The sequence below is a fragment of the Artemia sp. Qi Xiang Cuo genome, chromosome 9, assembly GCF_049724085.1.
Source record: "Artemia sp. Qi Xiang Cuo chromosome 9, ASM4972408v1, whole genome shotgun sequence".
In the NCBI taxonomy this organism is placed as follows: domain Eukaryota; kingdom Metazoa; phylum Arthropoda; class Branchiopoda; order Anostraca; family Artemiidae; genus Artemia; species Artemia sp. Qi Xiang Cuo.
This window is the reverse complement of record NC_142802.1, coordinates 66,847,900-66,870,122: the sequence shown is the minus strand read 5'-3', so window position 1 is coordinate 66,870,122 and position 22,223 is coordinate 66,847,900. Positions and strand designations below refer to the sequence as shown.

Genomic DNA, 22,223 nt, shown 5'->3' with positions numbered 1-22,223 from the left:
CTTTATGTTATAGACTGAAAGTTTTTCGTAGCTGTCAAGGTTGTTTGCAGTATTTTCTAGAGGTGTCTTATCTCCTCTAGATCAGCGATAATTAGAAACTATATTAAAAATAAGTTTTCAACTGAAATTAAGGAGTTTCATTAAAACTCAAAACGGACATACATTATTCCGTATAAATAAAAAAGATCATAGCAGAGTTGTTTGTACATTAAACTTCAATAAAAAACGAACAAAGATTAATTTAAAAAACCAAATTTTTTCCGAGGGAAGTGAAGAGCGAAGTTGAAAATTTAAACGGACAAAAATTATTACTTCACAGCCTATCTAATATAGATAGATAAAACTAGTACAAATAAACCAACTAATTATATTTCCGTATGTTTCTAGGATTATAGAAAACTAGTGCTTTACTGAAAACACAAAAGTCAAGCATAAAAAAACAGGAATGTCGATTTGTGAGTCAAAAGTGAGCATGTAGCCTAACAACAATAGACTAATCTTTAAAGTATTTTATAGTCTTACGCCTGTTGTGACATCAGTAACTTTCAGTATACAGAAGTATTGGATTGATTACCAATAGTGAGTAATATACAATCTTATATTGCAAGAAATATGCTGAAGTATCACTTGAAATGAAGATAATGAGATATAATATGAACTATGGAAATCCGGTTATTTCTCTCTGTACAACAGTGAATTTCAAGCTATGATACAAGTTCTAAAGCTAGTCTATTGTCCTAATACTATCAAGATGGCTTCGCTTCAAATATGTCTACAAAATAATCATGACATGTCCTTTTCAGAACCAAAACGAGAGCCATTCATTGAACTGAGCCATTACGCAGAAGTGATACAAAATTAAACGAAAATAAAATAAAGCAACCATCCTAAAATACTTTATTTTTATTCCGTAAAAAGTGTCCTTAATTGATCTCCTTTTACTGCACCAAAACTCCTATATTATTTTGTGTTTTCAGTAAAGTGCTAGTTTTCTATAATCCTAGAAACACAGGGAAACATAATTAGTTGGTTTATTTGTACTAGTTTTATTGATATATGTTAGATAGGCTGTGAGTTAATAATTTTTGTTCGTTTTAAGTTTCAACTTTGCTCTTTACTCCCTCGGAAAAACTTTTTTTTTTAAATTAATAGGATAAGACATTATAGGATACAACCAATGGAATAGACACAGGATAATCATTATAGACCGAAGCAAAATTAGAATCTTACCCCTTAACCTGGATTATATTTTAAAAATTAAGGAAAAGAATAAAAAAAATTAGACTTACGTTTTTAGCTCGACAAAATATGAGCAAAAACTGAGACCAAACTGACCCCTGCTAGGGCACGACGCTGTATATATATATATATATATATATATATATATATATATATATATATATATATATATATATATATATATATATATATATATATATATATATATATATATATATATATATATATATATATATATATATATATATATATATATATATATATATATATACATATATATATATATAAAACTTTATTTGTTTATTAATTACAAAATAAGATTAGCCTTATAAAGCTTGTCGCGCTATTTCTAGGGCATAATAATGCCCTTGAGAGCAAGGCCGTACCCAAGGGGGGGGGGGGTATAGGGGGTTTGAACCCCTCCCAAAATGTTTTTTTGACTCCTAAAAACGTAGCAAAAATGTATATAAAAAATTTTGTATGAGTTTTTTGATATTTTTTTGTAGCCCCCTCCCGAAAAATATCTTTGAGTAAAACCCCCTCCGAAAGAAATCCTGGTTACTGCCTTGCTTGAGAGTATTTACTCTAAACCCTAAATCAAGTTCCGGTTTCGGTCTGAGAGAGAAAAAGGTTTTATAAAAAAAAATTTAACACATTAACAACAAAACCCGAAGTTTATTAAATATGGGCAGACATCACCCTTTACAAAGCCCTACATACACAATTACTACCAGCCATCCTTAGACCCCCCCCCCCCCCCAAAAAAAGGGTAGAAAATAATAATAAGAAAATAAATAAATAAAAATAAACGAAATAAATTAATTTCTAAAAATTTCACTACCTAATTGGATACCGAAGACACAAAACTAAAAATCATTCATTTTATTCTACCTCCTCGTCGCCCTCCCAAAAAAAGTGTCACGATCACTTTAGAGAAAAATTCGCCCAGCATGGATTAAAACTCATATGCAGACAAACACTATACTTTTAATTTACTGCAAAATTCATTTAGCTCATCAATTGTTGAAATTGCCGGCGTTAATGGTTCCCACACCCGAGGGCCAACATGTCTTGTGGAAAAAACGGATCGCTTTGTAATAACCCGAGGTCGCCGAACTAGTGTTGATGTTCTAGTGGAGTAGTTATGAAAATTAACACCACTTGTAAACATTTCCCTAAAACACTCAGGTAATAACGCGTGTGTATATTTAAACATAAAAAGAGCATAAAAACGGAATAATCCAGCCATCGGTAATATATTTACTTGATTGTATCTATGTCTAACAGACATATTATGATTATCTCCAGTTAGGCATTATTTTGTAAACTTCTAAGGGGACGAAGGTGAATTAAGAACGTGCTTGCCCACACAAGACAACCATATAGAAGGTATGGGTGAACAAAAGAAAAATAAAGCAATCTCATAATGTCTTTCGGAAAAAAGTGCTCCAGTTTCCTCATCATCCCAACATTTCTTGCAACCTTGCCACTAACACATGAAATGGCTCTTTGAAGTTAAGGCACTCATCAACAATCACACCTACATACTTTGTCGAAACTTCCCAAGCAGAATATTTTCACCGAACTGTATTTTGTAAACCTAAGGGTAGTAATTGCTGCTTCTCCCATACATTACCAAATGGGATTTTGCATGGTTTAGCTAAAGTCTGTTAACCCTCATCCATTTTTCAATGTTTAACTTGCCAGTCTGAAGATTCTGTATAAGCATTTCTCCGGTTTTTGCAGCAACAGTTAGATGCGTGTCATCAGCAAAATAAGGCAAAATAAATGTTGATGCTCCAGTATCACGACATTTTAAATCAAAAGACAGTTCATTGATAGCATTTCGCAGGTCATCAATATATATAAGAAACAGTAGTGGCCCCAAAACAGACCCTTGAGGGACACCGAATTCAACACTTTTAACTTGCGATTTAATTTCACCAGCACTGACAAACTGCTTTCTGTCCTGGAGAAAAGATTCCAATAGACGATAAAACATACCTCGAAAACCACAATTCCTCAGCTTCACCAGAAGAATTCCATGGTCCACTGCATCAAAGTCTTTCACAATGTCAAAAAAAACAGATGCAACTTTCCACCCTTGGTCCAGAGCATCGTTCACAAAAGTCTAGAGAAAAAGAAGAGCTTGATCTGTCGACATTGCTTTACGGAATCCAAACTGAGTTTTACTAAAATAGTTTTTATTCTCAAGAAAATCAACCATCCCACCACTAATCAATTTTTCAAAAACTCTCGATAAAACTGGCAGCAATGAAATAGGCCTATAATCATTCGGCAAATTTTTTTCTCTCTAGCAATTTTCATAAAATCGGGAAAAACACCAACTTTTAGGCACATATTAAATAGAACACACACCTGGTCGCATATTTCCGAGAAAACATACTTAAGTACACGCAATGAAAGGAAGTCAGCACCCGAAGCATTATTTGTCATGTTCCACAATGTGGTATCCTAAGAAAATCCTAAGAAAATTTTCACATCCTAAGAAAATTTTCTCATGGAGTTCGCTATCCGTTTATTAACAATAGAAAAATGGTCACACATATTATCTACAATCGAAGCATCAGTGTTGAAATTTTCATGTAAAATTGAACTTTTGGAAGGGCTGAGAACAGAGTGAATTAATCTCCACGTTTGCCTGGGATTACCTTCACTTTTTTTAAACTCATTTCGATAATAAATAATTCTTGTTGCTCGTAATAGGTTATTGAGTTCATGTTTATATTTCTTGTACCTCACTTTCGCCTCAGGAGACACTACAGAATATTTATATAGCAGTCTTCGATTTGATATGGCCTTCATCAGTCATCTAGTAACTCAGGATTTTCTAGGGGTAACATGAAACGCCAGCTTTTTAATAACTGTACAACTTTCTTTTAGTAATTTAGTTATTTTTGAATACCACAATGAAAACTTTTCATTCACTTGCAGATCACTACTTTCTAAAAAGTCAAATTGAGGGTTCTTTAATTTTCTTCTAAATATGTTAAGAGCTTCAGTATCCATTTTCAATGCAGAAATTTGTGGTGGTATATTCATAGCTGTAGGGACACCAAACTCTCTAATAACAACAAGAACACCAAAATGATCAGAAACATCATTCAAAATAACATCAGCAAAATCATACTTCACATTAATCCAATAATCCTTCATATTATCCAAAAGTGATTCTGAGCGCAAAGTTACTCGACTACATATATTAACTGTCGGTCTTAAACCGCAACCCAACATAACATTTAAAAAATCACGAACTCTCGGGTTTACATTTACTGAAAATAGAACAAGATTAAAGTCTCCACAAACAAAGCATGGGCGATTTGAACCTGAAAACTTATGCATTTGCCGCTACAGCAAATCATTAAATTCCTGCACATTTCCAGATGGAGGTCGATAAACAACCATCACAAAGAAAAATTTTCCTGACTTACAAAGTTCAACCACCATTGATTCAAAAACCATATCTTTATTCACACGTAGATCATTCCGTATTTTCACTGTAATATTCTTCCTGCAATATAAAGCCAATCCACCATGTAATCGTGATTCCCTATCCTGCGTCACACAGTCATAACTATCAATTTCAAGTAGACTCATTGTATGATTACGAAGCCACGTTTCATTCAATGCAAGCACATCAAACACAGAAAACTTACATAGTTCGGTTAAAAAATTAAATGAACTAGAAAGACCTTGACAATTCAAATGGAAAATGCTCACACTTTGCTGACCCATAGCAGATTTATTTCCAATATCAACTGGAAATTTATATTTAACCACTGGAAAATCCACAATCGTTCCTTCATCATAATCTGGATTTAAGACCCCATTCCCCAGAACATCCCAACTCAACGAATTTCTCTCAAGTTTTTTTAATCTATTATTGTCATAATCCAACTCATTTTTTCAAGGCACAAGCTTAGGACGCAAACGAGGAAACTCATAGAAAAATTAACTCTAAAAATTATCTCCTTTAGATAGATAAATAATGACCTATATTAAGTTAATCTAAGATCTAAGAATTGAATTAAATTCTGAATTGATTCTAAACAAGTCTCATAGCAGTTCTTAAAGAAAAAACAAAAATAAGAAATCCTTTTTCTTTTATTAGTTGTTACACTTCTATTTTCTTCCTACTCTGGTCTAAATTCCAGGGGGGGGGGGGCATGCCCCCTGCCCCTCAGCAGTATCGTAGTAATTACCACTGAACTTACATGGAAACTTACACCTGAGGCATGAATATACAGTACAGTTTGACGTGCACATTGCAAAAAGTGACCAATCCTTTTATATTATATACCTATAAAGTGATCATACATGTTTTGGAACTATGGTTGAGATTGTATAATGCAAGCAGACGGGTTTTTGAAGCACTTTCATCATAACGTGTTTTTTTTCTTTCTTTTTTTAAACCAAAAACTAGAAATTGTCAAACTGCGTATTTAGGAATGATTTTGTAGGAAGAGCTGTCTATAACCAAGGCATTATCCAATGTTCCATTTCTTTGAAGTATGTGCTATCAGACTGGTTTCTGATTTTTTGGACAATTGCTTTAGTCAAGACTAGTTTTTTAGGAATGTATCGCTAGATAGTATTCGTGAATTGGACTGTATGAACAATCGTATTCGAATAATAAGGGAAAAAACAGAGCTAGATAGCATTATAGAATTGGATCATTTAAAGGTAGAGAAAAAAAAGGGATAAGGGATTCGCGAATTGGACTGTACAAACGATCATATTTAAATAAAAGGGGAAAAAACAGAACTACATAACATTTGCGAATTGGATCGTATGAAGGTGGAGAAAGAGGGTTAAACCGATTAGCAGTTAAGGTAACCTCGAAGTAACCTCGAAAAATAAACTATTTCCGTAAAATCTGAACTAATAAAGGTTTTTGACTGTAAACTCTAGTTTTCTGTAATAAAATTATAGAAAGTACATTTCTTTGACTCATATGTGAATCTTTGGTTAGAAAAAAAAGTCCAGTTTTGGATCGTAAAATAAACTATTTCCGTAAAATCTGAACTAATAAGGGTTTTTACTGTAAACTCTATTTTCTTATAAGAAAATTAGGAAAAATACATTTCTCTGAATCAAATGTGAAACTTTGGTTAGAAAAAAGTCCAGTTTTGGATCGAAAAATAAACTATTTCCGTAAAATCTAAACTAATAAAGATTTTTGACTGTAAACTCTAGTTTTTTGTAAGAAAATTATGGAAAATACTTTTCTCTGGCTCAAATGTGAGACTTTGGTTAGAAAAAAGTTCAGTTTTGGATCAAAAAATAAACTTTTTCCGTAAAATCTGAACTAATAAAGGTTTTTGACCATAAACTCTAGTTTTTTGTAAGAGAATTATGGAAAATACATTTCTTTGACTCAGATTTGAAACTTTGGCTAGAAAAAAGTCTAGTTTTGGATCGAAAAATAAACTATTTCCGTAAAATCTGAACTAATAAAGGATTTTGACTGTAAACTCTAGTTGTTTGTAAGAAAATTATGGAAAATACATTTCGCTGGCTCAAATATGGAACTTTGGTTAAAAAAAAGTCCAGTTTTGGATAAAAAAATAAACTATTTCCGTAAAATCTGAACTAATAAGGGTTTTTGACTGTGAACTAAAATTTTTTGTAAGAAAATTATGGAAAATCCATTTTTTTTTACTTAAATGTGAAACTTTGGTAAGAAAAAAGTTCAGTTTTGGATCAAAAAATAAACTATTTTCGTAATATCTGAACTAATAAAGGTTTTTGACCGTAAACTCTAGTTTTTTGTGAAAAAATTATGGAAAATATGTTTCTTTGACTCAAATGTGAAACTTTGGTCAGAAAAAAGTCCAGCTTTGGATCGAAAAATAAGCTATTTCCGTAAAATCTGAACTAGTAAAGGTTTTTGACCGTAAACTCTAATTTTTGTAAAAAAATTATAGAAAATACATTTTCTGGCTCAAATGTTAAACTTTGGTAATAAGAAGTCCAGCTTTGCATTGACAAAAAAACTACTTCCGTAAAATCTGAATTAATGAAGGCTTTTCACTGTAAACTCTAGTATTTTGTAAGAAAATTATAGAAAATACATTTCTCTGGCTCAAAATGTGAAACCTTGGTTAGAAAAAGTCCAGTTTTGGATCGAAAAAAAAGCTATTTCCGAAAAATCTGAACTAATGAAGGTTTTTGACCGTAAACTCTAGTATTTTGTAAGAAAATGACAGAAAATACATTTCGCTGGCTCAAATTTGAAACTTTGGTTAGAAAAAAGTCCAGTTTTGGTTCGAAAAATAAGCTATTTCCGAAAAATCTGAACTAATAAAGGTTTTAGACCGTAAACTCTAGTTTTTTGTAAGAAAATTATGAAAAATAAATTTCTTTGAGTCAAATGTGAAACTTCGGTTAGAAAAAAGTTCAGTTTTGGATCGAAAAATAAACTATTTCCGTAAAATCTGAACTAATAAAGGATTTTTACTGTAAACTCTAGTTTTTTGTAAGAAAATTATGGAAAATACATTTCACTGGCTCAAATGTGAAACTTTAGTTAGAAAAAAGTCCAGTTTTGGATCGAAAAATAAACTATTCCGTAAAATCTGAACTAATAAGGGTTTTTACTGTAAACTCTAATTTTGTTTGTAAGAAAATTTTGGAAAATACATTTCACTGGCTCAACTGTGAAACTTTGGTTAGAAATAAAGGCCAGTTTTGGATCGAAAAATAAACTATTTCCTCGAAATCTGAACTAATAAAGGTTTTTCACTGTAAACTAAGTTTTTTGTAAGAGAATTATGGAAAATACATTTCGCTGACTACAATGTGAAACTTTGGTTAGAAAAAAAGTCCAGTTTTGGATCGAAAAATAAACTATTTCCATAAAATCTGAACTAATAAAGGTTTTTAACTGTAAGCTCTAGTTTTTTAAAAGAAAATTATGGAAAATACATTTCTTTGGCTAAAATGTGAAACTTTGGCTATAAAAAAGTCCAGTTTTGGATCGAAAAAAAAAATATTTGCGTAAAATCTGAACTAATGAAGGTTTTCGACCGTAAACTCTAGTTTTCTATAGGAGAATTATGGAAAATACATTTCTTTGACTCAAATGTGAAACTTTGGTTAGAAAAAAAGTCCAGTTTTGGATCGAAAAATAAACTATTTCCGCAGAATCTGAACTAATAAAAGTTTTTGACCGTAAACTCTAGTTTTTTGTAAGTAAATTATAGAAAATACATTTCTCTGACTCAAATGTGAAACTTTGGTTAGAAGAAAGTCCAGCTTTGGATCGAAAAATAGACTATTTCCGTAAAATCTGAACTAATAAAGGTTTTTGACCGTAAACACTAAGTTTTTTTTGTGAAAATACATTATGGAAAAATTATAAATTATGGATAATACATTTCACTGGCTCAAATGTAAGACTTTTGCTAGAAAAAAGTCCTGATATGTCAGACAAAATTTTTTTTATCAAGGAAACATCTGAATGTGCTTAAGGTATAGTATGAATGAATTGCAAAAAACACGAAAATACTACTGCTAGTAACATCTCACTGCATCACAAAACCATCTGAGGTAGTCACGGCTATTTTTTTTTCGCGGCGCGAAAATTTTTTTTTCTAACCAAAGTTTCACATTTGAGCCAGAGTAATGTATTATCCATAATTTTCTTACAAAAAACCAGAGTTTACAGTCAAAAACCTTTATTAGTTCAGATTTTACGAAAATAGTTTATTTTTCGATCCAAACTCAACTATTTTCTAACCAAAGTTTCACATTTGAGTCAAAGAAATGTATTTTCCATAATTCTCTTACAAAAAACTAGAGTTTATGGTCAAAAACCTTTATTAGTTCGTTTATTTTTCGATCCAAAACTGGACTTTTTTCAAACCAAAGTTTCACATTTGAGCCAAAGAAATGTATTTTCCATAATTTTCTTACAAAAAACTAGAGTTTACAATCAAAAACCTTTATTAGTTCAGATTTTATGAAAATAGTTTATTTTTCGATCCAAAACGGAACTTTTTTCTAACCAAAGTTTCACATTTGAGTAAAAAAATGCATTTTACATAATTTTCTTACAAAAAACTAGAGTTTACAGTAAAAAATCCTTATTAGTTTAGCTCTTAAGGAAATAGCTTATTTTTTCGATTCGAAGCTGGACTTTTTTCTAACAATAGTTTCACTGTTGAGCCAGGGAAATATATTTTTTATAATTTTCTTAAAAAAAATTATTGTTTACAGTAAAATGCCTTTGTTAGTTCAGATTTTACGGAAAAAGTTTATTTTTCGATTAAAAAACTGAACTTTTTTCTTACCAAAGTTTCACATTTGAGTCAAAGAAATGTATTTTCCATAATTTTCTTACAGAAAACTAGAGTTTACGGTCAAAAACCTTTATTAGTTCAGATTTTACGGAAATAGTTTATTTTTCGATCCAAAACTGAACTTTTTTCTAACCAAAGTTTCACATTTGAGTCAAAAAATTTATTTTCCATAATTTTCTTAAAAAAATTTGAGTTTAGAGTCAAAAACCTATATTAGTTCAGATTTTACGGGAATAGTTTATTTTTTGATCCAAAACTGGGTTTTTTTTTACCCAAACTTTCAAAGTTGAGTCAGCGAAATGTATTTTACATAATATTCTTACATAAAACTAGAGTTTACAGTCAAAAACCTTTATTAGTTCAGATTTTACGGAAATAGTTTATTTTTCGATCCAAAACTGGACTTTTTTCTAACCAATGTTTCACATTTGAGTCAAAGAAATATATTTTCCATAATTCTCTTACAAAAAATTAGAGTTTATGATAAAAAACCTTTATTAGTTCAGATTTTACGGATATAGTTCATTCTTCGATCCAAAACTGAACTTTTTTCTAACCAAAGTTTCACATTTGAGTCAGAGAAATGTATTTTCCATAATTTTCTTAAAAAAAACTAGAGTTTAAAGTGAAAATCCTTTATTAGTTCAGATTTTACGGAAATAGTTTATTTTTCGATCCAAAGATAGACTTTTTTTCTAACCAAAGTTTCACATTTGAGCCAGTGAAAAGTATTTTCTATAATTTTCTTACAAAAAATTCTAGTTTACAGTACAAAACCCTTATTAGTTCAGATTTTACGGAAATAGTTTGTTTTTCGATCCAAAACTGAACTTTTTTCTAACCAAAGTTTCACATTTGAGTCAAAGAAATGTATTTTCCATAATTCTCTTACAAAAAAATAGAGTTTATGGTAAAAAACCTTTATTAGTTCAGATTTTACGGATATAGTTTATTTTTCGATCCAAAACTGAACTTTTTTCTAACCAAAGTTTAAAATTTGAGTCAGGAAAATGTATTTTCCATAATTTTCTTTCAAAAAACTAGAGTTTACAGTCAAAAACCTTTATTATTTCATATTTTACGGAAATAGTTTATTTTTAGATCCAAAACTTGACTTTTTTTTCTAACCAAGGTTTCACATTTGAGCCAAAGAAAAGTATGTTCCGTAATTTTCTTACAAAAAACTAGAGTTCACAGTCAAACACCCTTATTAGTTCAGATTTTACGGAAATAGTTTATTTTTCGACCCAAAATTGGACTTTTTTTTCTAACCAAAGTTTCACTTTGATTCAGAGAAATGCATATTCATAATTTTCTTGCAAAAAACTAGAGTTTACAGTCAAAATTCTTTATTAGTTTAGATTTTATGGAAATAGTTTATATTTTCGATCCAAAACTGGACGTTTTTTTCTAACCAAAGTTTCACATTTGAGTCAAAGAAATGTGTTTTCCATAATTTTCTTAAAAAAAACTAGATTTTACAGTCAAAAACCTTTATTAGTTCAGATTTTACGGAAATAGTTTATTTTTGGATCCAAAACTGGAATTATGTTCTAAACAAAGTTTCAAATATCAGCCGGAAAAATGTATTTTCCATAGTTTTCTGACAAAAAAATAGAGTTTACGGTCAAAAACCTTTATTAGTTCAGATTTTACGGAAATAGTTTATTTTTCGATTCAACCCTGGACATCTTATAACCAAACTTTAACATTTTAGCCAGAGAAATGTATTTCCTACTATATTCTTACAAAAAACTATTTTTTGTACTCAAAAACCTTTACTATTTTATGTTTAACGGAAACACTTGATTTTTGATCCAAAGCTGGACTATTTTTTCTAACCAAAATTTCACATTTAAATCAGAGATATGTATTTTCCATAATTCTCTTACAAAAAACTATAGTTTACGGTCAAAAACCTTTATTAGTTCAGATTTTACGGAAATAGTTTATTTTTAGATCCAAAACTTGACTTTTTTTTCTGACTAAAGTTTCACATTTCAGCCAAAAAAATGTATTTTCCATAATATTATTACAAAAAACTGTATTTTACGGTCAAAAACCTTTATTAGTTCAGATTTTACGTAAATAGATTATTTTTCCATCCAAAGCTGGACTTTTCTCACCAAATTTTAACATTTGAGCCAGAGAAATATATTTTCTATAATTTTCTTACAAAAAACTAGAGTTTACGGTCTAAAACCCTTATAAGTTCATATTTAACGGAAATAGTTTATTTTTCAATCCAAAACTGAACTTTTTTCTAACCAAAGTTTCACATTTGAGTCAAAGAAATGTATTTTCCATAATTTTCTTACAAAAAACTAGAGTTTACGGTCAAAAACCCTTATTAGTTCAGATTTTACGGAAATAGTCTATTTTTCGATCCAAAACTGAACTTTTTTCTAACCAAAGTTTCACATTTGAGTCAAAAATTGCATTTTCCATAATTTTCTTACAAAAACTTTGAGTTTACAGTCAAAAACCATTATTAGTTAAGATTTTACGGAAATAGTTTATTTTTAGATCCAAAACTGGACTTTTTTCTAACCAAAGTTTCACATTTGAGCCGGCAAAATTTATTTTCAATAATTTTCTTACAAAAAACGAGTTTACAGTCAAAGCCTTTATTAGTTCAGATTTTACGGAAATAGTTTATTTTTCGATCCAAAACTGAACTTTTTTCTAACCAAAGTTTCGCATTTGAGACAGAGAAATGTATTCTCCATATTTTTCTTACAAAAAATTAGAGTTTACGGTCAGAAACCTTTATTGGTTCAGATTTTACGGAAATAGTTTATTTTTCGATCCAAAACTGGACTTTTTTCTAACCAAAGTTTCACATTTGAGTCAAAGAAATGTATTTTCCATAATTTTCTTACAAAAAACTAGAGTTTACGGTCAAAAACCTTTATTAGTTCAGATTTTACGGAAATAATCTATTTTTTGATCCAAAATTGAACTTTGTTCTAACCAAAGTTTCACATTTGAGTCAAAAAATGCATTTTCCATAATTTTCTTACAAAAAATTAGAGTTTACAGTCAAAAACCCTTATTAGTTAAGATTTTACGGAAATAGTTTATTTTTCGATCCAAAACTGAACTTTTTTCTAACCAAAGTTTCACATTTGAGCCGGCAAAATTTATTTTCCATAATTTTCTTACAAAAAACGAGTTTACAGTCAAAGCCCTTATTAGTTCAGATTTTACGGAAATAGTTTATTTTTCGAACCAAAACTGGACTTTTTTCTAGCAAAAAAACTAGAGTTTACAGTCAAAACCTTTATTACTTCAGATTTTGCGGCAATAGTTTATTTTTCGATCCAAAACTGAACTTTTTTCTAACTAAAGTTTCACATTTGAGTCAGAGAAATGTATTTTCCATAATTTTCCTACAAATAGATAGTTTATGGTCAAAAAACCTTTTTAGTTCAGATTTTACGGATTTATTTTTTTTTTTGATCCATAGCTGGACTTTTTTCTAACCAAAGTTTTAAATTTGAGCCAATGAAATGTATTTTCCATAATTTTCTTACAAAAAATTAGAGTTTACAGTACAAAACCTTCATTCGTTGAGATTTATCGGAAATAGCTTATTTTACAATGCTAAGCTGGACTTTTTCTAACTAAAGTTCCAAATTTGAGCCAGAGAAATATATTTCCTATAATTTTTTTACAAAATAATAGATTTTACGGTCAAATACCCCTACTAGTCCAGATTTTACGGAAATAGTTTATTTGTCGACCCAAAGCTGGACTTTTTTTCTAACACAGGTTTCACATTTGAGCCAGCGAAATGTATTTTCCATGATTTTTTTACAAAAAACTAGAGTTTACGGTCAAAAACGTTTATTAGTTCAGATTTTACGGAAACAGCTTCTTTTCGATCCAAAACTGGACTTTTTTATAACCAAATTTTCACATTTGAGCCAGTGAAATGTATTTCCTATAATTGTTTTACAAAAAATTAGAGTTTACAGTCAAAAACCTTTATTAGTTCAGATTTTACGGAAATCGTTTATTTTTCGATCCAAAACTGGACTTTTTTCTAACAAAAATATCATATATGATCCAAGGAAATGTATTTTCCATACTTTTCTTACAAAAAACTGGAGTTTACAGTCAAAAACCCTTTTTAGTTCAGATTTTAGGAAAATAGTTTATTTTTCGATCCAAAACTGAAATTTTTTCTAACCAAAGTTTCACATTTGAGTAAAAAAATGCATTTTACATAATTTTCTTACAAAAAATTAGAGTTTACAGTCAAAAACCCTTATTAGTTCAGATTTTACGGAAATAGTTTATTTTTCGATCCAAAACTGAACTTTTTTCTAACCAAAGTTTCACATTTGAGCCGGCAAAATTTATTTTCCATAATTTTCTTACAAAAAACTAGAGTTTAAAGTCAAAACCTTTATTACTTCAAATTTTTAGTGAACAGCTTATTTTTTGACTCAAAACTGAACTTTTTCTAAGACAGCATTTACAGTGCAGCCAGCGAAATGTATTTTCCATAATTTTTTTACATGCAACTATTTTTTATAGTGAAAGATCATTATTGGTTCAGATTTTTCGGAAACAGTTGATTTTTCGATCCAAAGCTTGACTTTTCTAAACAAATTTTCACATATAAGCCTGAGAAATGTATTCTCTATAGTTTTCTGACAAAAAACTAGAGTTTAGGGTCAAAAACCTTTATTAGTTCAGATTTTACGGAAATAGTTTATTTTTCGATCCAAAGCTGGACTTTTTTTCTAACCAAAGATTCACATTTGAGTCAGAGAAATTTATTTTCTATGATTTTTTTACATAAAAATATTTTTTATAGTCAAAAACCTTTATTGGTTTGGATTTTACGGAAACAGTTTATTTTTCGATCCAAAGCTTGACTTTTCTAACCAAATTTTCACATATAAGCCTAAGAATTGTATTCTCTATAGTATTCTGACAAAAAATTAGAGTTTACGGTAAAAAACCATTATTAGTTCAGATTTTATGAAAATAGTTTATTTTTCGATCTAAAACTGGACTTGTTGCTAACAAAAATATCATATATGAGCCAGATAAATGTATTTTCCATACTTTTCTTACAAAAAACTAGAGTTTACAGTCAAAAACCTTTATTAGTTCAGAATCTATTTTTGATCCAAAACTGAACTTTTTTCTAACCAAAGTTTCACATTTGAGTCAAAAAATGCATTTTCCATAATTTTCTTACAAAAAATTAGAGTTTACAGTCAAAAACCCTTATTAGTTAAGATTTTACGGAAATCGTTTATTTTTCGATCCAAAACTGAACTTTTTTCTAACCAAAGTTTCACATTTGAGCCGGCAAAATTTATTTTCCATAATTTTCTTACAAAAAACTAGAGTTTACAGTCAAAACCCTTATTACTTCAGATTTTACGGGAATAGTTTATTTTTTGATCCAAAACTGGACTTTTTTTCTAGCAAAAAAACTAGAGTTTACAGTCAAAACCTTTATTAGTTCAGATTTTACGGAAATAGTTTATTTTTCGATCCAAAACTCAACTTTTTTTTCTAACCAAAGTTTCACATTTGAGCCAAAGAAAAGTATTTTCCATAATTTTCTTACAAAAAATTCTAGTTTACAGTAAAACACCCTTATTAGTTCAGATTTTACGGAAATAGTTTGTTTTTCGATCCAAAACTGAACTTTTTTCTAACCAAAGTTTCACATTTGAGTCAAAGAAATGTATTTTCCATAATTCTCTTACAAAAAACTAGAGTTTATGGTCAAAAACCTTTATTAGTTCAGATTTTACGGAATAGTTCTATTTTTTGATCCAAAACTGAACTTTTTTCTAACCTAAGTTTCAAATTTGAGCCAGCGAAATGTATTTTCCATAACTTTCTTACAAAAAACTAGAGTTTACAGTACAAAACTTTTATTCGTTCAGATTTTACGGAAATAGTTTATTTTTCAATCCAAAACTGGACTTTTTTCTAACCAAAGTTTCACATTTGAGTCAGAGAAATGTATTTTCCATAATTTTCTTTCAAAAAAATAGAGTTTAAAGTCAAAATCCTTTATTAGTTCAGATTTTACGTAAATAGTTTATTTTTCGATCCAAAACTGGACTTTTTTTCTAGCAAAAAAACTAGAGTTTACAGTCAAAACCTTTATTAGTTCAGATTTTACGAAAATAGTTTATTTTTCGATCCAAAACTGAATTTTTTTCTAACTAAAGTTTCACATTTGAGTCAAAGAAATGTATTTTCCATAATTTTCTTACAAAAAACTAGAGTTTACGATCAAAAACCTTTATTAGTTCAGATATTACGGAAATAGTTTATTTTTCGATCCAAAACTGGACTTTTTTCTAACCAAAGTTTCACATTTGAGTCAGAGAAATGTATTTTCCATAATTTTCTTATAAAAAACTAGATTTTACAGTCAAAATCCTTTATTAGTTCAGATTTTACGGAAATTGTTTATTTTTCGATCCAAAACTTGACTTTTTTTCTAACAAAAAAACTAGAGTTTACAGTCAAAACCTTTATTAGTTCAGATTTTACGAAAATAGTTTATTTTTCGATCCAAAACTGAATTTTTTTTTAACCAAAGTTTCACATTTGAGTCAAAGAAATATATTTTCCATAATTCTCTTACAAAAAATTAGAGTTTATGGTAAAAAACCTTTATTAGTTCAGATTTTACGGATATAGTTCATTCTTCGATCCAAAACTGAACTTTTTTCTAACCAAAGTTTCACATTTGAGTCAGAGAAATGTATTTTCCATAATTTTCTTACAAAAAATTCTAGTTTACAGTAAAAAACCCTTATTAGTTCAGATTTTACGGAAATAGTTTGTTTTTCGATCCAAAACTGAACTTTTTTCTAACCAAAGTTTCACATTTGAGTCAAAGAAATGTATTTTTCTTAATTCTCTTACAAAAAACTAGAGTTTATGGTCAAAAAACCTTATTAGTTCCCATTTTACGGAAATAGTTTATTTTTCGATCCAAAACTGAACTTTTTCTAACCAAAGTTTCACATTTGAGTCAGAGAAAAGTATTTTCCATAATTTTCTTACAAAAAATTACATTTTACAGTACAAAACCCTTATTCGTTCAGATTTTAGAGAAATAGTTTATTTTTCAATGCAAAACTGAACTTTTTTCTAACCAAAGTTTCATATTTGATTCAAAGAAAATTATTTTATATTATTTTATTTCAAACAACTATAATTTAACGTCAACGAGCCTTATTAGTTACGATTTTACGGAAATAGTTTATTTTTCGATCTAAAGCTTGACTTTTTTTCTAGCAAAAAAACTAGAGTTTACAGTCAAAACCTTTATTAGTTCAGATTTTACGAAAATAGTTTATTTTTCGATCCAAAACTGAAGTTTTTTCTAACTAAAGTTTCACATTTGAGTCAAAGAAATGTATTTTCCATAATTATCTTACAAATATCTAGAGTTTACTATCAAATTCCTTTAAGATTTCCTATTTTACGAAAATATCTTATTTTTCGTTCCAAAACTGGGCTTTTTTTCTAACCAAAGTTTAAAATCTGATTCAGGGAAAGATGCTTTCTATAATTTTCTTTCAAAAACTAGAGTTTACAGTCAAAAACCTTTATTATTTCATATTTTACGGAAATAGTTTATTTTTAGATCCAAAACTGGAATTTTTTTCTATCAAAAAAAATAGAGTTTACAGTCAAAACCTTTATTAGTTCAGATTTTACGAAAATAGTTTATTTTTCGATCCAAAACTGAACTTTTTTCTAACTAAAGTTTCACATTTGAGTCAAAGAAATATATTTTCCATAATTCTCTTACAAAAAATTAGAGTTTATGGTGAAAAACCTTTATTAGTTCAGATTTTAAGAAAATAGTTTATTTTTCGATCCAAAACTGGACTTTTTTCTAACAACAGTATCGAATTTGATCCAGAGATGTTCGCTGTTCATTTGATTCCAACAAAAAACTATAGTCTACGCTGGAAAACCTTTTTGAGCTTAGATATTGCGAAACTATTAGTTTTGTCTACATCAAGCTGGACTTTTTTTCTAACATATTTTTCACATATGAATCAGGAGAATGTATTTTTAGCAGCTGTCTAACAAAAAATTATATTTCACAGTACAACACCCTTATTAGTTCAGATTTTACGGAAATAGTTTATTTTTCGATCCAAAGCTGGACTTTTTTTCTAACCAAAGTTTCACATTTGAGTCAAAGAAATGTATTTTCCATAATTCTCTTACAAAAAAATAGAGTTTATGGTCAAAAACCTTTATTAGTTCACATTTTACGGAAATAGTCTATTTTTCGATCCAAAACTGAACTTTTTCTAACAAATGTTTCACTTTTAAGCCAGGGAAAAGTATTTTCCATAACTTTCTTACAAAAAATTACAGTTTACAGTAAAAAACCCTGATTCGTTCAGATTTTGGGGAAATAATTTATTTTTCAATCCAAAGCTGGTATTTTTTAACCAAAATTTCATATCTGATCCAGAGAAAAGTATTTTTCATTATTTTCTTTCAAACAATTATTATTTACGGTCGAAGTGCTTTATTAGTTCCGATTTTACGGAAATAGTTTATTTTTCGATCCAAAACTGGACTTTTTTTCTATCAAAAAAACTAGAGTTTACAGTCAAAACCTTTATTAGTTCAGATTTTACGAAAATAGTTTATTTTTCGATCCAAAACTGAACTTTTTTCTAACTAAAGTTTCACATTTGAGTCAAAGAAATATATTTTCCATAATTCTCTTACAAATAGCTAGAGTTTATTGTCAAAAACCTTTATTAGTTCAGATTTTACGGAAATAGTTTATTTTTTGATCCAAAACTGAAATTTTTTCTAACCAAAGTTTCACATTTGAGTCAGGGAAATGTATTTTCCTTAATTTTCTTACAAAAAATTAGAGTTTACAGTCCAAAACCCTTATTAGTTCAGATTTTACGGAAATAGTAAATTTTTCAATCCAAAGCTGGACTTTTTTCTAACCAAAGTTTCACATTTGAGTCAGAGAAATTTATTTTCCATAATTTTCTTATAAATAAAACTAAAGTTTACGGTCAAAAACCTTTATTAGTTCATATTTTACGGAAATTGTTTATTTGTCGTCCAAAAGCTTGACTTTTTTTCTAACCAAAGTTTCATAAATTACTCAGAGAAACGCATGTTCCGTAATTCTATCACAAAAAAACTAGAGTTTACGGTCATACTCCTTTATTAGTTCAGATTTTACGGAAATAGTTTATTTTTCGATCCAAAACATGACTTTTTTCTAACCAAAGTTTCACATTTGAGTCAAAGGAATGTATTTTCCATAATTTTCTTACAAAAAACTAGAGTTTACAGTCAAAATCCTTTAATGGTTCAGATTTTACGGAAATAGTTTATTTTTCGTTCCAAAGCTGGACTTTTTTTCTAACCAAAGTTTCACATTTGAGTCAAAGAAATGTCTTTTCTTGCCATCTACATCTCTCTTAGTATCAACTTTTTAGTATACTATAATGTTAAACTCTATGTTAAATTGACAACACTGTTCAAACACCACTTGTGTATTATACAGAACACATCGAAGAAGTAAAGCTAGGTCAACTCATAAGACCATTTAATCATCGTTAAGCATTTCCATAGATTGATGTTGTTTCAAATTTATAATAAATAAGCTATGAGTTAACATGCTCTTTGAGGTTACCTTAACTGATCATCAGTTTAACCCTTTTTTCTCCACCTTCATACAATCTAATTTGCAAATGCTATCTAGCTCTGTTTTTTCCCTATTATTCAATTAATAACTTTCGTATACTCCGGTTCGCAAATGCACTACCCTTTTTCTCTCCCCTTTAATAAGGTCTGATTCACAAATGCTGTCTAATGACACATTCATAATAAACTAGTTTTGACTAAAGGCAATTGTCAAAAAAATTAGAAACCAGTCTGACAGCACATACTTCAAACAGTGGGTAATGCATGGGTGATAGACAGCTCTTCCTACAAAATCACTCCTAAATACGCAATTTGACAATTTCAAGTTTCTGGTTTAAAAAAAAATAAAAAAATAAAACACGTTATGATGAAAGTGCTTCAAAAACCCGTCTGCTTGCATTATACAATCTCAACCGTAGTTTCAAAACGTGTTTGATCACTTTATAGGTCTATAATATAAAAGGATTGTTCACTTTTTGCGTTATGCACGTCAAACTGCACTGTATATTCATGCCTCAGGTGTAAATTTCCATGTAAGTTCAGTGGTAATTACTACAATACTACTCCCCTCCCCCCCCCTGTGGGCGCCCATTCTCCCTCCCTAACTGCAGAATACCCAGAGGATCCTATTCTAGAAGTTTAAGGGCCTTTTTATGTTTGTAATTTGTCCACTGCTTACAGATAGTATTTGTTATAGGAAAACACAAGGATATTTTTCGGGGAAAGTTTTCTGCAGAGAGGGGGGATTTTATGGGGAAATTTTCAGTGGGGAGATAAAATTTGGAAATAAATTGCTTTCAGCTAAGATGTATTTTCCATGGGAGGAATTTTCTGAGTGGATGTTTTCCGCGGGGGGATTGAAGAACTACTTTTTAACCCACCCTCTAGATTAAGAAAAATACCGTTTACAAGCATTTTTATTGAAACATAACCTGTTTTGGTATTTTATTGGAACAAAACAGACAGTGAAAAATATCTCCCACCCAAATTTTCATAAATTAGTTCTACCGGTTACTGATTTTCACTGCGAAGGACATATATTAAAACCTGTACATGGGATAATCTGCAGTACCTGCAAATATTTATCTAGACATGATAACGTTTGGCACATACAAAATTAGACTTCAAAATATCACTTGAACATCAGAGATTTGCCTCTCATATGCCATCTTCTATTCGGAGTAACAATTCCATAACTTGTAATTAGCAGACCTATATATACGATAGATAAGTCTTTATATCTATGCCAAAAGCCAAAACAAGAGACATTCAAGTTTTGTGACAAAACCAGTTTTGACGTAGTGCCTAAACATTCGGCTTTTCAATATATTCCTTTTTGGAATTCATTTTTGTTTGGAATTGGCATGGCCGCGGTAAACCTGTTTCTAACATGCCGCAAAGTGGCTGATCCCGTTTTCGGCTGACCTAATAACTTACCCTGAGAAAGAGCTAACTTAATAATGTAAGCCGTTATTGTGATAATGTTTTGTCACCCTTTGGACAATCTCTACGATCATAATTCGTTTGGATTGAGTTCAACATCTTTCTAATTATTCCTTTAAAGCTTCACCTTAATACCCTTAGCTTGTGTAGTAGCAACAGTTGTAGTAGCAATAGTAGCATTAGTAACAGTATTCACATATTACCTTTGTTTTTTTTTCAACATATCTTTCAACACACGATATTCCAACTTAATAAACAAATTAACTCTTAAGATATGATCTTTTGACAATCTAAATGTACATAGTATATTTTGTTAGTTCGAATTTTCCGGTAATGCTCTCTCAAATTCTTCAATCAATCAATCAATCAATCAATCATTTTATTAATACTAAACTATATTACAAACGTAAAGAAAAATTATTTAGCCCATGAAGCTTGGCTTGTTGTGGGCCTTACAATACAATAATAAAGTACTAAGACAACCATAAATATTACTCTAAATCAAACAATATATATGAAATAAAGATTAAAGAGAATAAACAATACCATACAATAAAAAAAAAAAAAAAAAAAAAAAAAAAAAAAAAAAAGAATAACGATATATAAGGGAAAAATACAAAAGGAGAAACACTAGGAAAAGAGAAAACAGGGAAAATAAACGAAGGAGAGAGAAATTACTAAACTGGAAATACACGACGAATAACTGCCTTTGCAGACAGAAATAACGGGACATCCGGTGAGATTGAATTCCATAATTGAATTGATTTATAAACAGGAGACCTCTGGGCTGCTGTAGATGAACGTTTGGGCAAAATAAATCTACGAGAAGAACTACGTAGAAAAGTAGAGTACCTACCTGAGCCTGTCCGTGAAAAAAATTGCTGTAGAGGCGGTGGAAGTGTACCTAGAAAAGCAGAATGCGCTAAATAAAGATTAATTTTACTCACAATACGATCCAGCGGAGCTATTCCAGTATCATTATAAAGATCAGAGGAAGGGTAAAGCCGAGGGAGAAGAAAAGTAGCCTTCACTGCCCTATTTTGGGCTCTTTGAAGTGAGCAGAGAAGAGATTTATTAGTATTACCCCAGACAGAGCAGCAATAAGAAAGGTAAGGATATATAAAAGCATAATAAAGAAAAAGCATAACATCTGGGGGAAGAAATGAGTTAACCCGGTGCAACATTGAAGACTGGCGGAAGATGAGGGAACGGGTGTGAGTTATATGAGGCTTGAAAGAGAGAAAACAGTCAAGATACACACCAAGAAATTTCAAAATAGGAGCTTGAGGTATAATATCATTCACATAAGTCAGGATGATTGGCTTCTTTACGTCTTTCATACGATAAGGGGTACTGAAGTGTATAATAGCACTATCTTGGCTGTTGAGAATCATACCATTTGACCAGCACCAATCTTTTACTTTATCAAGAAGACCTTGAACTAGGGAAGTGGCAGATGGCAAGTCCACTGCAGCAATGAAAAAGTTACTGTCATCAGCACAAAGAATAGGGTGC

General features: G+C 29.8%; 1 protein-coding gene across 1 annotated transcript in view; it reads right to left on the bottom strand.

The window, feature by feature from the left end:
* Positions 1 to 22,223, bottom strand: part of LOC148948959 (uncharacterized) — a 110,923-nt gene that overhangs the window by 58,326 nt on the left and 30,374 nt on the right. Inside the window, 1 exon segment of the mRNA XM_089095070.1 lies at positions 3,244 to 3,370. Within this exon segment, the coding sequence (XP_088951196.1) occupies positions 3,244 to 3,370 (127 nt within the window).